This window comes from Mus musculus, chromosome 5, assembly GCF_000001635.26.
Source record: "Mus musculus strain C57BL/6J chromosome 5, GRCm38.p6 C57BL/6J".
Lineage (NCBI taxonomy): Eukaryota > Metazoa > Chordata > Mammalia > Rodentia > Muridae > Mus > Mus musculus.
Window position 1 is genome coordinate 108185933 of NC_000071.6, and position 20438 is coordinate 108206370.

The 20438-nt window shown below is 37.9% G+C and overlaps 1 protein-coding gene across 6 annotated transcripts in view; it reads left to right on the forward strand.

The window, feature by feature from the left end:
* Ccdc18 (coiled-coil domain containing 18) overlaps positions 1-20438 on the forward strand; it is a 107852-nt gene that overhangs the window by 53272 nt on the left and 34142 nt on the right. For 4 of the 6 annotated variants that reach the window (XM_006535251.4, XM_006535253.4, XM_006535252.4 and 1 more), the window contains exons 17-23: positions 3000-3116; positions 5951-6118; positions 7769-7911; positions 10064-10227; positions 11825-12038; positions 15393-15492; positions 16133-16249. In XM_006535251.4, coding sequence (XP_006535314.1) covers positions 3000-3116; positions 5951-6118; positions 7769-7911; positions 10064-10227; positions 11825-12038; positions 15393-15492; positions 16133-16249 — 1023 coding nt within the window. The other 2 variants (XR_003955715.1, XM_006535255.4) reach the window with 2 other exon arrangements.

Here is a 20438-nt window from a genome sequence, read left to right on the forward strand (position 1 = left end):
CTAAAGTGGTTAACCTCCTGGTTCTTATGAAATCACCTAATACATCTAAGCAGTGTTTCATATGTTAATGGCCAGATAAGAGATGTGAACTCAAAATGAACGAGTCATACATTGACTGTTTCCCCCTTGGCGCCTTTTAAAAACCTTATTGGTTCTTTGTGAATTTCATCTCATGCGTTCCAATCCCACTCTTCTTCCCCCCCTTGTACCTGTCCTCCACCCTTGCAGCCTTCCCCTCAAGAGAGGAAAAAATTCACTGTGGAAGCTGTAGTGTGTTATATAGTATATCCTTTTGGCCATACAGTGTACTTATGTATAATAATAAACCTAAAAGAAAAAGAAAAAATAATCTTATGACTTGATGGGATAGATGGGTGTGGTTATGTATGTATGCATAAACCAAAGACCTTGTTGTCTTGTTGTCTTCCCCCCACCCCCACCCCCCAGAGTTTCGCTGTGTAGCTTTGACTGTCCTGGAACTAACTCTGTAGACCCAGCTGGCCTTGAACTCACAGAGATCTACCTGCTTCTGCCTCCAACGTGCTGGGATTAAAGATGTGTGCTGCCACTGCCCAGTTTGAATTAGTTTTTTAAAAGGTTTTTTGTTTTGTTTTTGTTTTTGTTTTTGTTTTTTGGTTTTTTGAGACAGGGTTTCTTTGTGTAGCCCTGGCTGTCCTCAAACTCAGAAATCCGCCTGCCTCTGCCTCCCAAGTGCTGGGATTAAAGATGTGTGCCACCACTGCCCAGTTTGAGTTAGTATTTTTTAAAAGTTATTAAATTTGATTTGCTCCTTTATATTTAGATAGCACAAAGCATTTATTTATAAACACTTGAGTCAAGTTTTGCTATCTTTAGGAAAAATAATTTCACAGATACTAAGCAAAGAATTTGCTTTTTTTTCTCCAAAAAATTTTATGTCTTCTTAATAAACCAGAATTTCCAAATGGTATCATCTTAGCAACATTCATAGGATATTTGTACTAACTTAAGAAATAAGCAATATGTTTACCTTTTTAAGGGAGTGCTTTTGGGTGTCTGCTTGCTATTCTTTCAAATAACCATTCTACAGATTTGAACCCCTCTGTCATCTCATAGTGCCTCTTCCTGAACTTACTTTGTTCAGGAATCTATTATGTGATTCCTCTTTGGTTCCCTAGTTTGCTGTGAAGAATGAATTTTTACAGTGAATCTTTTTCTGTCATACTATTTTATATACTAAATAAAACTATTTTAGAGGTGTAAATATTACCTAAATTTTTTGATCACTTTGATGTGTGTTGAGATTGCTTACAACACTGCACTTAAGTGTGTGTTGCAGTATATGGTTAGTAGAGGTCAGAATAACTTTCCTGAGTTGATTGTCTCCACTGAACAAAGATTTCTCACCCGAGGAATACCGAATGGCAGAGAAGCACCTGAAAAAATGTTCAACATCTTTAATCATCAGGGAAATGCAAATCAAAACAACCCTGAGATTCCACCTCACACCAGTCAGAATGGCTAAGATGAAAAATTCAGGTGACAGCAGATGCTGGCGAGGATGTGGGGAAAGAGGAACACTCCTCCATTGTTGGTGGGATTGCAAGCTTGTACAACCACTCTGGAAATCAGTCTGGCGGTTCCTCAGAAAATTGGACATAGTACTACCGGAAGATCCAGCAATACCTCTTCTGGGCATATATCCAGAAGATGCCCCAACCGATAAGAAGGACACATGCTCCACTATGTTCATAGCAGCCTTATTTATAATAGCCAGAAGCTGGAAAGAACCCAGATGCCCCTCAACAGAGGAATGGATACAAAAAATGTGGTACGTTTACACAATGGAGTACTACTCAGCTATTAAAAAGAATGAATTTATGAAATTCCTAGGCAAATGGATGGACCTGGAGGGCATCATCCTGAGTGAGGTAACCCAATCACAAAGGAACTCTCACAATATGTACTCACTGATAAGTGGATATTAGCCCAGAAACTTAGGATACCCAAGATATAAGATATAATTTGCTAAAAACATTAAACCCAAGAGAACGAAGACCAAAGTGTGGACACTTTGCCCCTTCTTAGAATTGGGAACAAAACACCCATGGAAGGAGTTACAGAGACAAAATTTGGAAGTGTGACGAAAGGATGGACCATCTAGTGATTGCCATATCCAGAGATCCATCCCATGATCAGCTTCCAAACGCTGACACCATTGCATACACTAGCAAGATTTTGCTGAAAGGACCCTGATATAGCTGTCTCTTGTGAGACTATGCCAGGGCCTAGCAAACACAGAAGTGGATGCTCACAGTCAGCTATTGAATGGACCACAGGGCCCCCAATGGAGGAACTAGAGAAAGCACCCAAGGAACTAAAGGGAACTGCAACCCTATAGGTGGAACAACAATATGAACTAAGCAGTACCCCGGAGCTCTTGTCTCTAGCTGCATATGTATCAAAAGATGGCCTAGTCGGCCATCACTGCAAAGAGAGGCCCATTGGACTTGCAAACTTTATATGCCCCAGTACAGGGGAATGCCAGGGCCAAAAAGGGGGAGTGGGGGGGTATGGGGACTTTTGGTATAGCATTGGAAATGTAAATGAGCTAAATACCTAATAAAAAATGGGAAAAAAACTATTTTAGAGGTGTAAATATTACCTAAATTTTTTGATCACTTTGATGTGTGTTGAGATTGCTTACAACACTGCACGTAAGTGTGTGTTGCAGTATATGGTTGGTAGAGGTCAGAATAACTTTCCTGAGTTGATTGTCTCCACTGGTTCAGGAATCAAACTCAGGACCCCAGGCTTGTGTAGCAAGTGTTTTGTTTTTGAGGAAGACTTTCTACATAGCCCTGGATTTCCTGCATCTCACTATTAGACCAGCCTGGCCTAGAACTCAGAGATTTGCCTTCCTCTGCCTCCTAAGAGCCGGGGTAAAGGCATGTGCCTCCATACCCAGCCTTGGTTTTTCTTGTTGTTGGATGTTATATTTTTGCTTGTTCTTACCTTAGGTCAGACAACTGGATTCAGCGTTAGAAATCTGTAAGGAAGAGCTTGCTTTGCATTTGAATCAATTGGAAAGAAATAAGGAAAAATTTGAAAGACAGCTGAAGAAGAAATCTGAAGAGGTAAGTTGCTTTTTTATTTAGAAAATTTACAAGTTATTTTTCCCCCCTTCTTTTTAAATGTCTGCATTTTTTCTCTGCATGTACACCTGCACACCAGAAGAGGGCATTAAATCCCTTTCTAGATGGTCATGAGCCACCAGGTGGTTGTTGGGAACTCAACTCATGACCTTTGGAAGAGCAGCCAATGCTCTTAACTGCTGAGCCATCTCACCAGCCCCAAATTTGCACTTATTATTTTGTTTTATTTTTAAATAGTCTTTTCAATATACTTAATTTTTTTTTAACTGAAGACAGTGGTTGTATCTTTTTTTTTTAAAGGTTTATTTATTTATTATATGTAAGTATACTGTAGCTGTCTTCAGACACTCCAGAAGAGGGCGTCAGATCTTGTTACAGATGGTTGTGAGCCACCATGTGGTTGCTGGGATTTGAACTCCGGACCTTCGGAAGAGCAGTCGGGTGCTCTTACCCACTGAGCCATCTCACCAGCCCAATATACTTAATTTTGTTTGGCGTTTTTAAAGACAAGATTGGTCTAGGGTATCCGTCGGTAACTTCAGACTTGCTATATAAGTGATGGTATAGAACTTAAGAGCTTCCTGCTACTGCTTGTCGAGTGCTGAGATTACAGACGTGTATAGCCATGCCTGGCTTTTGTGCTGCTGGGGACGGCACCCATGGCATGCTAGGTACCCCTTCTCTGTTACTGTGGTAAGACACCATGACTAAGGCAACATAGAGAAGAAAGAATTTATTTGGGGCTTCCCCTTCAGAAGGTTAGAATCTATGACCAGCATGGCAGGGAGCATGGCAACAGGCAGGCACTGGAGCGGTAGCTGAGAGTTTATATGTTGAGACACAGCCATGAGGCAGAGAGTTAACTACAAATGGATGAGTCTTTTGCAACCTCAAACCCTAACCCCAGTGACACCCATCTTCTAACAAGGTCACACTCCCTACTCTTTCCCAAACAGTCTCACCCACCAAGTATCCAGTGATATATGCCTACGGGAGCCATTCTCTTTCAGACCACCATACTAGGCAGAATCTTTCAACAACTGAGTTACAACTTCATCTCCTTAATATGCTTAAAACGTACATCTTTATATATAATATATGTGACATTAAAAACAAGTTCTAAATTATATATTCTTTAAAGAACAGACTATTTCATTACAGCATAAAATATAATATCTTAAAATTCAAATTGATTTAGTTTTTAGAATCAGAGTAATAAGTTATAAGCATTACAGAATGATTTTAATACAAAATAAATAATATCTAAAGCATTGTTTTAGATTTAGGAGTATAAAATTCTTCCAAAATTTAATTTTTTTGTTTTTTTATTTTCTTTTGTTTTCTTTTGTTTTGTTTTATTTTTTTGTTTTGTTTTGTTTTGTTTTGTTTTGTTTTTCAAGACAGTGTTTCTCTGTGTAGCCCTGACTGTCCTGAACTCACTCTGTAGACCAGGCTGGCCTCAAACTCAGAGATCTGCTTCCCTCCTAAGTGCTGGGATTAAAGATGTGTACCATCACTGCTTAGCAAAAATTAAAATTTCTGCTTTTGTTTCTTGTTGTTTAATGACTAAGACTCAGGTTTTAGAAGCTGAACTTGGTGCCGCATACTTATAATCCCAGTACTTGGATGACTGATGCAGGAGAATCATGAGTTTTAAGCTGACCCTGAACTACCTAGGTTTTTTTTTTTTTTTTAAGTTATTTGCTTTATTTACGTTTCAAATGTTATACCCTTTCCTAGTTTCCCCTCTGAAAATCCCCTATCCCCTCCCTGAACTACCTAGTTTTAAGCTATCTATGGTTATGTAGTGAGATACTATTATTTTTTTAAATCAGGTTTAGCAACTAAACTTTATTGAGATAAAATTTGCAGTTACTAGATTAAAGACCCTTTTTGACATGCTGAGGAAATGGCTCAGCAGGTAAAGCCAGTTTTGCCAGCCCCATGATGATCTGCACTCTATCCACGTGGTAGGAAAGAGGAGTGCCTCCCAGGTTGTCCACTGTCAAGTCTAATTCTGTCCTCTGCTTCTTCTCATGTATTTTGTTTTCTGAGACAGAGAAGGCTTTGATATAGTTCTAGCTAGTCTCTAATTCATAATACTCCTGCCTCAGCCTCCCAAGGGTTGGAGTTTTAGGTGTGTACTACCATACCTACCTTAAAGATATCTTTTAAAGAAATTTTGGAGACCAATGTACTGAAAGCTTAAATATTTAAAGTGAATCATTAAAATTTTATAGTTGATATTGTTATGCCTTTATGTGTTAGAATGTGAATATTCTGCATTTATTTGCTATAATATTATATAAACTATTATATTAACAGTATTTAGTATTATAAATATCACCTGATTTTATTATGTAGTGATTTTGGTTTTATATCTGTAAAGGGGAAAGGTCATCAAATGAAGTGTAGATTAACCCAGGGTTCCCTTTGTCCTTCCCGTTCTGAGATGGGTTGTAGAAAGCATTCTTCCTATAGCATTAAAATGTGACATGATGTGTATACTCTTCCTACAAGGTCACATAAGAACAGTTTACCAGCCCATAGTATGAAAATGTCTTTCCTTCTCAGTATCCTAGCTGTCCAAAACAGTGTATCACATAGGAACATTTCAGAAACATACCAAACAAGAGCCAACCCTATAAGCATGTCTACTTCATCTCCCCTGTCAGAATTATGAACCCTGCCCTTCTCCGTCCATGACCAACTATGCTGCTGTGTGAAAAGTGGGACAATTAAGGAAGACACCTTTTATGTTTGTTGTTTTTCATTTGAAACATTTCATTGTAAAAAGAAATGTGTATCTTTGCTAGGTATATTGTTTGCAGAAAGAGCTAAAGATAAAGACTCATAATCTTGAAGAGACGAGTGAACAAAATGCCATCCTACAGCACACTCTTCAGCAGCAGCAGCAGATGTTACAGCAAGAGACCATGAGAAATGGAGAGCTAGAAGATACTCAGAGTAAACTTGAAAAACAGGTATATATTATTAATTAAAAATAGTTTGATTTTCTTATGAAATAAAATTTAAAAATCATTTGCAGATGTTTGATTAGTAAACATAATTTCTTATGTAATCAGACCTAGACCACTTACTACCAAGGTCAGATTTCTTATGCTACAAAATTTTATTATAATTTAAATTTCTTGACTGAATTTTTTTCTTGAATCTAAAGTTAATAACTATCTGAATTATTATGTCTTCTGAAGTCTCCTTTTTGAATGACACATGTAGTATGAAAAAAAAAACCCTTTTCCCCAAAAAAATAACTGCTATTGGGTTACACAAATAAGTTTTGATCTCGGGATTATAGCCAGTGGTACAGTTCCTTTCTAGTACACATAAGGCTTTGGGTTCAATTTTTAAGACCACAACCAAGATTTGTTTAAATTAAATAATGATGTTACCATTTCACTGAAAGAATTCTAGACAATTTGATACTAGAGAGTAATCTTTTCTCTCTGTCTTTTTTTTTTTTTAAATGGTTTTCCAAGACAGGGTTTCTCTGTGTAGCCCTGGCTGTCCTGGAACTCACTTTGTAGACCAGGCTGGCCTCGAAGTCAGAAATCCGCCTGCCTCTGCCTCCCGAGTGCTGGGATTAAAGGCATGTGCCACCACGCCCAGCATCTTTTTTCTTTAATTCGTTATTAACTTTGTCTCAATCTCTTTCATAAATATTCCATTTTTTCTCTTTCATAAGAAATAAAATATATAAAAAATATAGATTTTCTGATTTCTTTTTAGTACATCATAATTTTTTAGTCATATATATGATTAAATATATATTATTAGCAAATAATATATTGGCAGAATATATTGGCAATACATATATATTCTGAATTCATCCTCAGCCACCCTCTCCCTTTTTTGACATGAGAAGAAAAAAAACATTTTCAAGTTGGGATAATAAAGAAGAGGAAATAGGGTGGAGAGACGGCTCAGCAGTTAACAGCACTGGCTGCTCTTCCAGAGGACCTAGGTTGAATTCCCAGCACTCACATGGCACCTCACAACTGTCTATAACTCAAGCTTCAGGGGTTCTGACAACTTCACACAGACACACATGGAGGCAAAATACCAATGCACATAAAAATTATTAAATAATTATTAAAAAACAGTGAAAAGTGAAATGTTTAATGTTTTGTGTATTTCTTTCCCCTCCTCTGTGTTTACATTCCTTCCCTTTTCTTACTTGTGCTAAGGAATGAATTCAGACCTCTCGTGTGCAGCGGGCACAGCATACACGGTCTCACCTGGACTTGTTCAGTTCTTCTAACTCACTTTCCTGGTACAGATGTGCAGCTACTTTAACTTATCTTAAAAGTTAGTTTTGTTCTTATTGTTTCAAAGCAGCCTCATTTATATTTTAATTTTATTATTAAATTTTTGAGATGGAGTCTTTTTATATTTTTGAGATTGGCCTTGAGCTCTGGGACTCAGGCCCTCTTCTAGCCTCAGCCTTCCCATTGTTTGAGCTATCGTTACATTTCACCATACCAAAGCTTACCTTGATTTTTAGAATACATCTAAAACTAAATGATAGGTTAGACTACATATAAAGTATGTTTTTTCTGGATAGTGTTGGCTTGTAATTAAATTTAAACACTTAACTGAAAAATGCTTAACAGGTATCAAAGCAAGAACAAGAGCTTCAGAAACAAAGGGAAAGTTCAACAGAAAAGTTGAGAAAAATGGAAGAGAAATATGAAACAGCCATACGTGAAGTGGATTTGAAAAGGCAAAAAATTATCGAGCTAACTGGTACTGCCAGGTAAAACTTGAATATAGTAGTTATTAGCCCTTTCAATGATGTATTGGTAAGTTTGAGTTTCAGATTTAATAATATGCAGTGAGATTTTTTTCTGAGGAATTAAATTCTTCATAGCCTAAGTTCCTGTAGCATTTTCTTATATCTCCCTCATAGCCTTCCTTTTTTCTTTCTTTTTATCATACTACAAATTTTGCTTTCTTTTCTTAAAATAAGGACCCTATTTAGCTTATTTTAGGGTTCCCCACAACATTTAGTATGTCTTATAGTTTACAGGCACTCAGTAACTGCCGTATTAGATTATAAATAACACTGAAAGTTGCTAACAGGCAAAGCTCTCCTCACACTGTGGAATCTCTCAGAGGACCTAATTGGGTATTTTCTTGTTGTGGTGGTGGTGGTTATTGTTTTGTTTCATTTGGTTTCTCAAGACAGGGTTTTTCTGTGTAGCTCTAGCTGTCCTCTAACTCACTCTGAGGACCAGGCTGACCTTGAACTCAGAGATCCGCTTGCCTTTGCCTCCCAAGTGCTGGGATCAAAGATATGTGCCATCACCACCCAGTCAGGGGACTTAATTGTATGTAGGATAAATAATGTCTCAGCCTTGACTAGACATTCAAAATTATCTCAGTAAAGTGACATAATTCTACCCCCATTTATACCAGTAGCCATCAAATGTGAACTTACATGCAGGAACTAAAACCTTATGTCCCCAGATTTCCTTTGTCATTGACGGGATTAAGTATGAAGATAGGGCCCCTGGGCTTAGAGTAGTACTTGCTTGACCAGATACAGGCTTCTTAACAGTGCCAGTGACTTATTGTTCCTTCAAGATTTCTTTCCTATTGACAGGTATCTAGCCACTAATACAGCATTTCCACTGGTGACAGTTGTGAGGCCATGAAGACTGCTCACACTGTAGCACTAGCGCTATCCTTGAAATACAAGGATACAAGAAATGCTGCATTTCCAATCCCAGGCCCATTGCTCTTTTCTCCTTTCCCAGCCAACTTCTGAAAACTCCTGTTGTACCTTTTGGAGCTCATACACATCTGCTATATTCTCTGCCTTTTCTTTTCTCTTACTATAATAAACCTCTGACATTACCCTGAGGACATTATTAGTTCTCTTGCAGGCTTCTAAACTAAAGAAACCTTTTCCCATGTTCTTATACCAGAGAGTCAAAGTTGTACTCTAGCTAATGTCATCAGATAATGTCCATCTGACTTACTGTTCTTTCCAATATCAGCTCTGGTTCATCAGTGTTCATTTAACTGATTCATGTTTTGACTTGAGTTTTCTTTTTTCTTTTTTTGTATTTTGTTTTTTGTTTGCTTTTGTTTTTGTTTTTGAGATAGGGTTTCTTTGTGTCGCCCTGTCTGTCCTGGAACTCACTCTGTAGACCAAGCTGGCCTCGAACCTGCCTCCTGAGTGCTGGGATTAAAGGCATGCGCCACCACCGCCCGACTGGAGTTTTCTTTTTTTAAAGATTTCTTCTCTGATTATTATATTTCCATCATACTTCAGACATCCCCGTAGTTTACCCTAGAGCTCACTGTTTCTAATATTTACTATTATTTCTAATATATTACTACTCTGATACCCTTTTTGCTTCCTTTCCTCTGATTTGTTTTTGAGACAGGGCCTTAGTGTGTAGTTTGGGCTACTTCAAACTTACAAACTTTGCTCCTCATCTCTCTCCTCTCTGCTTGAACTGAGATTGTAGCTATTTCTTTTCTTTACTGACCTAAAAATCAAGTTAGTCACTAACATCACTCTGTTAGCCTTCTCTTTGGCTTATGCTGACCAATCTAAGAATTTCTAATCAGTTTTAAAACTAAAAGTCTTTTAATAGACATTTTGATAATAAGTCTTTAATATAGTCTTTATGATAATTTCTTTAGCCTCTTCATTAATGTTTCAAATAATGGAACTGTCACGTGCTTATCCTTGCATGTTCTCAGTCTCTACAAAATTTTATAAAGTTAGGTATAGTTAGACTGAAAAAATTTAAAGTATAATAGGTGACTTAAAAATCTGAGTGGAGATTTTGCTAATACTTATCCTTATAGAATTTACATACTTAAAGTAAGAGACAAGTCTTTTGATTTAAAGTTGCCAAATTACATGTTCTATTGTTTGGTTTTTTAATTAGGCAAGCCAAACTTGAGATGGATCAGTACAAAGAGGAGCTGTCTAAAATGGAAAAAGAAATAATTCATTTGAAGCGAGATGGGGAAAATAAATCCATGCAGCTTTCTCAGTTAGATATGGTTTTAGATCAAACAAAAACAGAACTAGAAAAGACAACAAATTCAGGTAATCAACTAGTTAGCTGAATTTAACTTAAATACAATACCCGTGTGGTGTGTGTGTGTGTGTGTGTGTGTGTGTGTGTGTGTGTGTGTGTGTGTGTGTGTGTATGGTGGTTTGAATAAGAATGGCCTCTCTAGGCCTATACATTTGAATCCTTTGTCATCAGGGAGTGGCACTACTTGTGAAGGATTATGGGCTGTGGCCTTGTTGGCATAGGTATGGCCTTGTTTTGGGAAGTATGGTACTAGGGGTGGGCTTTAAAGTTTCAAAAGCCCAAGCCAGGCCCGGTTTGGCTTTCTTCTCCTGCCATTTTTGGATCAGGATGTAGGTCTCAGTTGCTACTCCATTTTCTGCTTGCATGCCATCATAGTCCCTACACAGTGACAGTGGACTAAACTTTTAAAAGTGTAAGCAAGCCCTCAATAAAAGAAATATTTTCTTTTTTTTTTCTCTAAGAAAAATATTTCTTTTTGTTTTATGTGCATTAATGTTTTGACTGAATGCATGTCTGTGTGAGCGTGACAGGTCACCTGGAACTGGAGTTGCAGACAGTTGTGAGCCACAATATGAGTGCTGGGAATTGAACCTCTGACAGAGCAGCCAGTACTCTCAACTGCTGAGCCATCTCTCCAACCCAAATGTTTCTTTAAGAGTTGCCTTGCAGGGTAGTGGTGGTGCACGCCTTTAATCCTAGCACTTGGGAGGCAGAGGCAGGCAGATTTCCAAGTTTGGGGCCAGCCTGGTCTATAGAGTGAATTCCAGGACAGCCAGGGCTACATAGAGAAATCCTGTCTCGAAAAAAAAAAAAAAAAAGAAGAGTTGCCTTAGTCTAGGTGTCTCTTCATAGTAATAGAACACTGACTAAGACATATTTAAGTGGAATAAGGGACAGTGTTCAGTATTTTGCCTCTTTTAGATAAATAAAAGTAGATACCCTTATTTATAAAGTTATCAGATTTTTTTTTTTTTTGTCTTTTTAGAGTCTCATGAATCCTAGGCTGGCACCAGAACTATATATGTAGTGAAGAACAATGAACTCTGATCCTCCTGCTTCCCACCTCTCTAGTGCTAAGGTTAATATACAGGTACCAACATGTCCAGTTTATCAGTACTGGAGAGTAAGTCCAGGCCCTTGTGAATGTTGGGCAAGTACTCTTCAAACTGAGAGTTTTGTAGATTCTAGCCCACAGGTGGAATATTCCTGTGTGTCGATGCATATGTATGTGTATGTTTTATTTACATGCTCATGTGATTATGCGCATTTTGGTCTATGTGCATGTGGAGGACAGAGTTTGAAGTTGAGTATATTCCTGGACTGCTGTTCATCTTATGTTTTGAGACAGGGTTTCTGACTAATTGGCAGGGCTAACTGGGCAATGAACTCCAGCAATCTGTCTATCTACACCAGTACTTTATAGGGTTACAAATACAGTCTTATGTATGTATGTTTGGTAAGTAAACTCGGGTTCTTATGATTAAACAACTGATTTAATAACTGAAACGTCTTCCCTGCCCCTTGAATATTATTAATTATACTTACTCATAAGTTCTTAATAAAAATGATTACATATATTTTTTAATGATTTTATCTTCTTAATAGTGAAGGAGTTAGAAAGGTTACAACACCACACAGAAACTGAATTAACAGAAACCATGCAGAAACGGGAAGCTCTCGAAAACGAACTACAGAATGCTCATGGAGAATTGAAAAGTACCTTAAGACAACTACAGGAATTGAGAGATGTATTACAAAAGGCTCAGTTATCATTAGAGGAAAAATACACTACAATAAAGGATCTCACTGCTGAACTGAGGTGAGTCAAATAATAAGAAAAGATACCATGTCGGGCAGTGGTGGCATACGCCTTTAATCCTAGCTCTTGGGAGTCAGAGGCAGGTGGATTTCTGAGTTCGAGGCCAGCCTGGTCTACAGAGTGAGTTCCAGGACAGCCAGGGTTACATAGAGAAACCCTGTCTTGAAAAAAAAAAAAAAAAAAAAAAAAAGAAGAAGAAGAAGAAGAAGAAGAAGAAGAAGAAGAAGAAGAAGAAGAAGAAGAAGAAGAAGAAGAAGAAGAAGAAAAGAAAAGAAGAAGAAGAAAAAAAAAGAAGAGGAGAAGAAGAAGAAGAAAAGATACCACAATTACACATATTTCTCTGATTATTTTTTCCATTCATCTTTTTTTATTAGATATTTTCTTCATTTACATTTCAATTGCTATCCCCAAAGCCTCCTATACCCTTCCCCTGCCCTGCTCCCCATCCCACCCACCTCTGCTTCCTGGCCCTGGCACTCCCCTGTACTGGGGCATAGAATCTTCACAAGACCAAGGGCCTCTTCTCCCATTGATGGCCGACTAGGCCATTCTCTGCTACATATGCAGCTAGAGACACAGCTCTGGGGGGGTACTGGTTAGTTCATATTGTTGTTCCTCCTTTAGGGTTGCAGACCCCTTCAGCTCCTTGGGTGCTTACTCTAGCTTCTCCATTGGGGGCCCTGTGTTCCATCCTATAGATGACTGTGAGCATCCACTTCTGTATTTGCCAGGCACTGGCATAGCCTCACAGGAGACAGCTATATCAGGGTCCTGTCAGCAAAATCTTTCTGGCATATGCAATAGTGTCTGGATTTGGTGGTAGTTGTATATGGGATGGATCCCCGGGTGGGGCAGTCTCTGGATGGTCCTTCCTTCAATCTCAGCTCTGAACTTTGTCTCTGTAACTGGTTCCATGGATATTTTTGCTTTTCCTTTTTTTTTTTTTTTTTTTGGTTTTTCGAGACAGGGTTTCTCTGTATCGCATGGCTGTCCTGGAACTCACTCTGTAGACCAGGCTGGCCTCGAACTCAGAAATCCGCCTGCCTCTGCCTCCCAAGTGCTGGGATTAATGGCGTGTGCCACCACGCCCGGCTAGTTTTCTTTCTTCTTGAGTTTCATGTGTTTTGCAAATTGTATCTTGGATATTCTTAAGTTTCTGGGCTCATATCCACTTATCAGTGAGTGCATATCATGTGTCTTCTTTTGTGATTGTGTTACCTCACTCAGGATAATATTCTCCAGATCCATCCATTTGCCTAAGAATTTTATAAATTCATTGTTTTTAATTGCTGAGTAGTACTCCATTGTGTAAATGTACCACATTTTCTGTATCCATTCCTTTGTTGAGGGACATCTGTGTTCTTTCCAACTTCTGGCTATTATAAATAAGGCTGATATGAACATAGTGGAGCATGTGTCCTTATTACAAGTTGGAACATCTTCTGAATATATGCCCAGGAGAGGTATAGCTGGATCTTCCAGTAGTACTATGTCCAATTTTCTGAGGAACCGCCAGACTGATTTCCAGAGTGGTTGTACCAGCTTGCAATCCCAACAACAATGGAGAAGTGTTCCTCTTTCTCCACATCCTCGCCAGCATCTGCTGTCACCTGAGTTTTTGATCTTAGCCATTCTGACTGGTGTGAGGTGGAATTTCAGGGTTATTTTGATTTGCATTTCCCTGATGATTAAGGATGTTGAACATTTTTTTCAGGTGCTTCTCAGCCATTCGATATTCCTCAGGTGCAAATTCTTTGTTTAGCTCTGTACCCCATTTTTAATAGGGTGATTTGATTTTCTGGAGTCCAATCCTATTCTTTTTTTTTATCCAGTTTATTAGCAGATCTTTTTTTTTAACTTTTTTTTTATTAGCAGATCTTGTCAACCTGATTTCTAAAATATATTATAAAATTCATTGACTTTATATTACCACTATGCACAGACCATTATTGTTTCTTTCATGGTGTTTAGCTAGGCCTTCCTAATGGACTCCTTATATGTTCTTATTTTATTACTAATCCATTTTCCATAGAATTTATGTTTCTGATTATAAACGTAGATTATATTGATTTTTAATGGCTTCCTAAAGCATCCCCAGTAAAATCTTCATTCCTTTGGAAATGAAACATGAAGATACAACTTCATTACTAAATAGATTAGTTCTTGCCAAACAAACAAAACAAAACAACAAAAACCCCAAAAACAAAAAAACAGAAAATACCAAGTATTGGGAAGTATGTAGAGAAATAAAATTCCCATTTATTGCTAGTAGAAAAACAAAGTAATGATAGCCACTGTGGGCAATAATTGTAATTTCTTGATAACTTAGACATAAAATTATCATTTAATATAATACCTTTCTTAGTCATATATCTAAAAGCATTGAGAATGGTTCTTTGAACAAGAATTATACACCAGTGTTTATAGCACCTCTCTTTACAATAGCCAAAAATGTGATAATTTGTCACCATTGATGAATGGGTAAAGAAAATATGGTGTATCCATGCAAGGAGTATTGTTTAGGTAGAAAAGCAATAAAATAGTGATAATCCATGCTACAAAGTAGATGAACTGTAAAAACATTATGCTAAGTCAGAGAAGGCAAGCACATGGGGCATAATTTTGTTTATATGAACAGTTTCTTGAACTGATAAGTCTAATAGCAAAGGTTGGTACTTGCCAGGAACTAGGGGAAGGGATAACAGAAAAATAATCCCTGAAGGATATGGGATTTACCTTTGTAAAACAGTATTGGGAACAGATAATGGTGATGCTACATAACACTGTAAATGTAATTAATTCAGTTGAATTATGTACCTTAAAATGTCCAAAAGGACAATATTTTATGTGTTTTTTAAAACTCCAGGCCTCTAGAATACCAACCCTGTATGATGAGGTTTCTGTTTTCCTGGCCTGGCCTCATTTCATACTGTTCTTGCTCTGTTTTGTTTTGAGGTGTGTGTGTGTGTGTGTGTGTGTGTGTGTGTGTGTGTGTGTGTGTGTGTGATGTGTACGTATGTATGTATTATCCTATATAGTGGGAGCACATGGTCTGTGTGGTCAGACAGTGATGTCGGTGTCTTCCTCAGTTTCTCTGTACTTTATATGTTAAGATAAAACGTCCATAGCCCTAACCCTGAGTAAACCAGCTAAATTGTTCCAGGGAACCCATCTCTGTGTGAGTTAACTTTCGTTGTCAGGCATTTTCTTTATACATCATTCCTTTGGTTTAAATACTTTCAATCGGAATTAACTACACACGTTCTTTTGCTTTTAATTATGGGAAGCAATAACAATAAAGAAGCTATAGTTTCATATTATCTACTTTGATATTTTTCTTTTGACAAACTTTAGAGAATGTAAGATGGAGATTGAAGACAAAAAACAAGAACTTATTGAAATGGATCAGGCGCTTAAGGAGAGAAATTGGGAGCTAAAGCAAAGAGCAGCTCAGGTTGTTTTTCCCTAATTATATTTGTATAAATTTTCTACTATGGGATAATTATGAAGGGTTTTAAAAATTGCCATTTTTTTCTGGATATAAATATGTAAGATTAGAAATACAACTTTTTTTTATTTTTAGACAAATTGCTGTTTGACCAGTTTGGCCATGAGTTTATACTCTTGCCTCAGATTCCAAATGATGGGACTATAGATACTTGGCTGAAAGACTTGTTTGTCTTTCTGGAAATTGCATAGGGAGGTAAATTCTTTATGATTAAACTACAACTCAGCTCAACCAGTACCTTTTGAGAGTAAGGGTTCACTTGCAACCCTTTATATTATTTATTGTATATTAAAAGAACATGGGATGGAACACATTATTGTGAGCTAAATGTTGGAGGAATGAGGCATTATTTAGCAGTTTTTATTCTAATATAAATTGACACCGGAATCCTTTTATTTTCCTTTACATCTTAAGTTTCTATAACATATATGTAACATATGGAAATTCAAGTCCCTACTTGAAAAATACTTCATTTGGAATAAACTTATCACTTATTGATTTCTGTAGTGAATGTATATTCTAACCACACAAGTGTTTGTATTACAATAAAATTGAGCAACCAGCTTGATACTACTTTTGTATTTAGGTTACACATTTGGATATGACTATTCGTGAACACAGAGGAGAAATGGAGCAAAAAATAATCAAATTGGAGGGTACCCTGGAAAAATCAGAATTAGAACTTAAAGAATGCAACAAACAGGTAATTATTTAAAAATTTTGTATTTTATATTGTTTAACAACTAATACTATGAGCACATACACCCACACACAGTGTTTTTGTTGTTTATGATGATGCATGTTGCAGTGCTAACCAAGTTGGCCCTGAATTCCTGTGCCCAGCGATCCTCCTGTCTCTCCTCACGAGTTGCTAGCTGTGCATGGCTAGTGTGCATGGCTGTGGTGTGTTTATAGAATGCACGTGATGGAAACATTACATACTTTTATTCATCTTATACATTCTACTTAATACTTGCTTTCTCCTCAATGTTATTTTGATTGTAATTTCTTATATCAATGTATCTAATAGACTTATCACAATATGTGTATGTTTGAATAGTTATAAAATATTTCTGGGAGGATTTAAAAATAATTTTAGAGGGGCTGGCGAGATGGCTCAGCGGTTAAGAGCAGTGACTGCTCTTCTGAAGGTCCTGAGTTCAAATCCCAGCAACCACATGGTGGCTCATAACCATCTGTAATGAGATCTGATGCCCTCTTCTGGTGTGTCTGAAGACAGCTACAGTGTACTTACATATAACAATAAATAAATCTTTAAAAAAAAAGACTAATTAAAAAAATTTTAGAACCTAGTTGTCTAAAAAAATCATGTGGGAAAGAAACTTTGCGTTCTCTATATTTTTTATCTTATATATATTTTACCTTTAAAATTATAAAGCTGTGTTTTACATTTGTTTACTGTACTTGATGTATAAATAGTAATTGAAACAGTTACAGATGGGAGGAGCTATCAGAGGCTTGTTCACAAAATAAGCCAAGAGATGCCAATAAAAAAGAGAATGGTGGTTGTAGCCCACTATTCTTATAATCTTTAAATGCAGTTGGAATATTTGATTCCTGACTGTGACAAGTCGGCCCTGGAAAGAAACAGCTATGGCTAGATGCCATATGTAGAGGAGGGCTATCATTTGAACTGAGGTACTCTGGGCCTGAAAACAAGGAACAAGCTAGCCTCTAAGTGGGAAACAGCCCCCTTAGGTAACATGAACTCCTGGAGGCTAAGACATGGAGACAAGTGCCTTAGGTAACATGAATGGGAAGAGGCTAAGAAATGGGGATGCTGAGAAGCTTAGGTGGCTAGAAGCTTGGACTCTGAGTGTAATACTTTTTTTCCTGCTTTCTGTAGTGCGGTGCAGACTTCAACACCTAGGATATCTGAAGAGAGTGATAACTCCATGCCTGCAGTTAGCAGTTGGCTCTAAGTCTAGGGACTGCATTTTTGCCATGTTTTTCTACTAGTAGGACCTGAAGTTCAGGTCCCATGGGTGCACTCACAATTTCCAGAGAATCCTTCCTCCTGGGGGTATTTAGTGTTGAGCAGGGTTTGAAACTTGGATTAGTCAAATGCTTTCAGAAAAAGTAATAGCCATTCCACTATAAAGAGGGAAGTTTTTGGAGTCTGTGAACCTGCCTGGTCTACAAGCTGTAAAACTAAATGGAGCCAGAAGTGGCTTTTGGTATATAAAAAGAGGAAATCCATAGAATAAATGAAGCCTTATTGTATAACTGACCCCTGGTCCCAAGAATCAGCTTCAATAGTACAAAAAAATAAGAGATTCAAACTTGAACTGACTAACTTCCCATCTGGTAGACTTCAATACCAAAGGACCAAAAAGAAACTATTCCAATACTTGTATTTTATTTAACTAAAAATGCTTTTCTGGCCTAGGTGTGGTGGTGCATGCCTTTGATCACAGCACTTGGGAGGCAAGGGGCAGGTGGATCTCTGTAAGTTCAAGATCAGCCAGGTCTACAGAGTGAGTCCAAGACAGTCCAAGGCTCTAAAAGCAAAAAACAGCTTTTCTACACCTCCCTTTTCTGTGCCTGTGTTCCCCCCCACACACACCCACCCACCCACCCTTCCTTCCTTCCTTCCTTCCTTCCTTCCTTCCTTCCTTCCTTCCTTCCTTCCTTTCTTTCTTTTTCTTTTTTTTTTTGTTTTTTGTTTTTTGTTTTTCGAGACAGGGTTTCTCTGTATAGCTCTGGCTGTCCTGGAACTCACTTTGTAGACCAGGCTGGCCTCCAAGTTAGAAATCCGCCTGCCTCTGCCTCCGGAATGCTGGGATTAAAGGCGTGTGCCACCACACCCTCGCACCCCCCCCCCCTTTTCTTAAATTATACTTTTAACATTAGGCTTATCTTACTGTTAAAAAAAAAAAAACCAGCTCATGCAGTTTTAGATTTTCACATTAGAGTATCCTCATTTTGTTTACATTTTTGCTGTATGACTAGAATTTTTATCTCTTGCTCTTCTCATTCGGTTTCTACTATTTTTTTCCTTTTAAGATAGCTTTTTTTCAGCCGGGTGGTGGTGGCTCACGCCTTTAGTCCCAGCACTTGGGAGGCAGAGGCAGGCAGATTTCTGAGTTCAAAGCCAGCCTGGTCTACAAAGTGAGTTCCAGGACAGCCAGGGCTATACAGAGAAACCCTGTCTTGAAAAAAAAAATAGCTTTTTTACTTTTCTCCTGAAAGACTCTGAGAGGAGCCCCTCACTCAGGCTTCAGGACAATAGTGGACACCCAAGAACTCATGATAGACCAAGCTTGATGCAAACCTCATGAGGCTTTATTTGGGGAAAGCCAGAGCTCTGGGGACGACTCATATCCCACTCAGGGGTAGAGGAGTCGACCTCGAGGGGAAAGAGGTCCCAGTTTTTATAGGCCCTCAGGGGAGAAAGGAGAAGAGTGGGGAGTAGGGGATTTCCATATCTAAACAATGTCTATTCTCAAGAAATGGGTATGGGAGGGGTACAAGGAAAGAGTCTGGTGCAGGTGTAGCAACTCAGGATTGGCCGGGCTGTGGTTGCTGGGGAGATTTTCTGACTCTTTCTCAGCAACCAATATCACATATACCTGGCAATGGGCTTCATCAGTGGGCACACACATGGGTTCAAGGAACAGTCAAAACATTGGCAGACACACGGGTTCAAGGAGTGGCCAGAGCATTGTGCGCCTCTATTTTTCTAAATCAGTGAAGCTAGTTCTGCTAACAGAGACATCTATCTTGCCAATTTCAGGGCTTCTGTTACCTTTTACATTCTGTCAGGATCTTTCACTCCCTGTTCCTCTTCCTTTCCTTTATTTAACTTAGTTTTATTTCTATCTTTGCTCAGTTTTTAACTTCATAGCTTACTCTACATGATTTTTGCCATTTTTTAAAATTATTATTCCATGGTCATCAGTAGGAAAATGGATGGAAATCGTTACGTAAAGGGAAATAAGCTACAAACAGAAAAGCAAGTATTGCTTGTTTACTCTATAGAAGGAATCATTTCAAACAGGAATTATGACACTGGAGAAATGGCTCAGTGGATAAGTGTACTCACTGTTCTTATAGAGGACCCAGATTTGGTTCTCAGCACCCACATGGTGACTTACAACCATTCTTAATACCAGTTTCAGAGCCTCTGAGCTTTGTGGGCACCTGGCATGAGGTGATACACATATATCCAGGCAGTCAAATACTCATACATATAAAGTAAATCTAAAGACAAAATTTAGACTAGAAAATAGCCAAACTAGAGTGACAAGGATATTGAGAGAAGGTAATTCAGAGTGGATATGAATTAGCAAAGTACAAGACTGACTCTATTAAAATGACACATGGGCCTGTTATTTTCTATGCTAACTAAAGGAAGAATTGTGATTTAGATTTTCATCTTTCAGTGGATTTTAAGTGTGCATAAAATATATAATCATCTTATTAAGGATAATTCGTATACTTATAAATTATGCTTGCCTTAAAAGATACCTCTTTTTGGTTTTTTGAGACAGGATTTCTCTGTGTCCTTGGCTGTTGTGGAATTTACTTGGCAGACCACATACATCTATTTTACTCTGCTTCCCAGGTGCTGGGATTAAAGGTGTGCACAGTCACACACAGCAAAAAAAGTACAGTTTAAACTAGACATTTAGTTTTATTTTATGTGAGTGGGTGTTTTGCTTGCATATATGTTTGTGCATCATGCATCCTCAAGAGGCCAGAAGAGGGCACCAAATCCCCTACATCTGGAGTTACATACATTTGTGAGATGCCACACACATGCTGGGAACTGAACCCAAGTCTCTGCAAAAGCAATAAGTACTTTAACCACTAAGCCCTCTCTTTAGCCCCAGAAAAATAAATATTTTTCTATTTTAATTTTAGCTTTT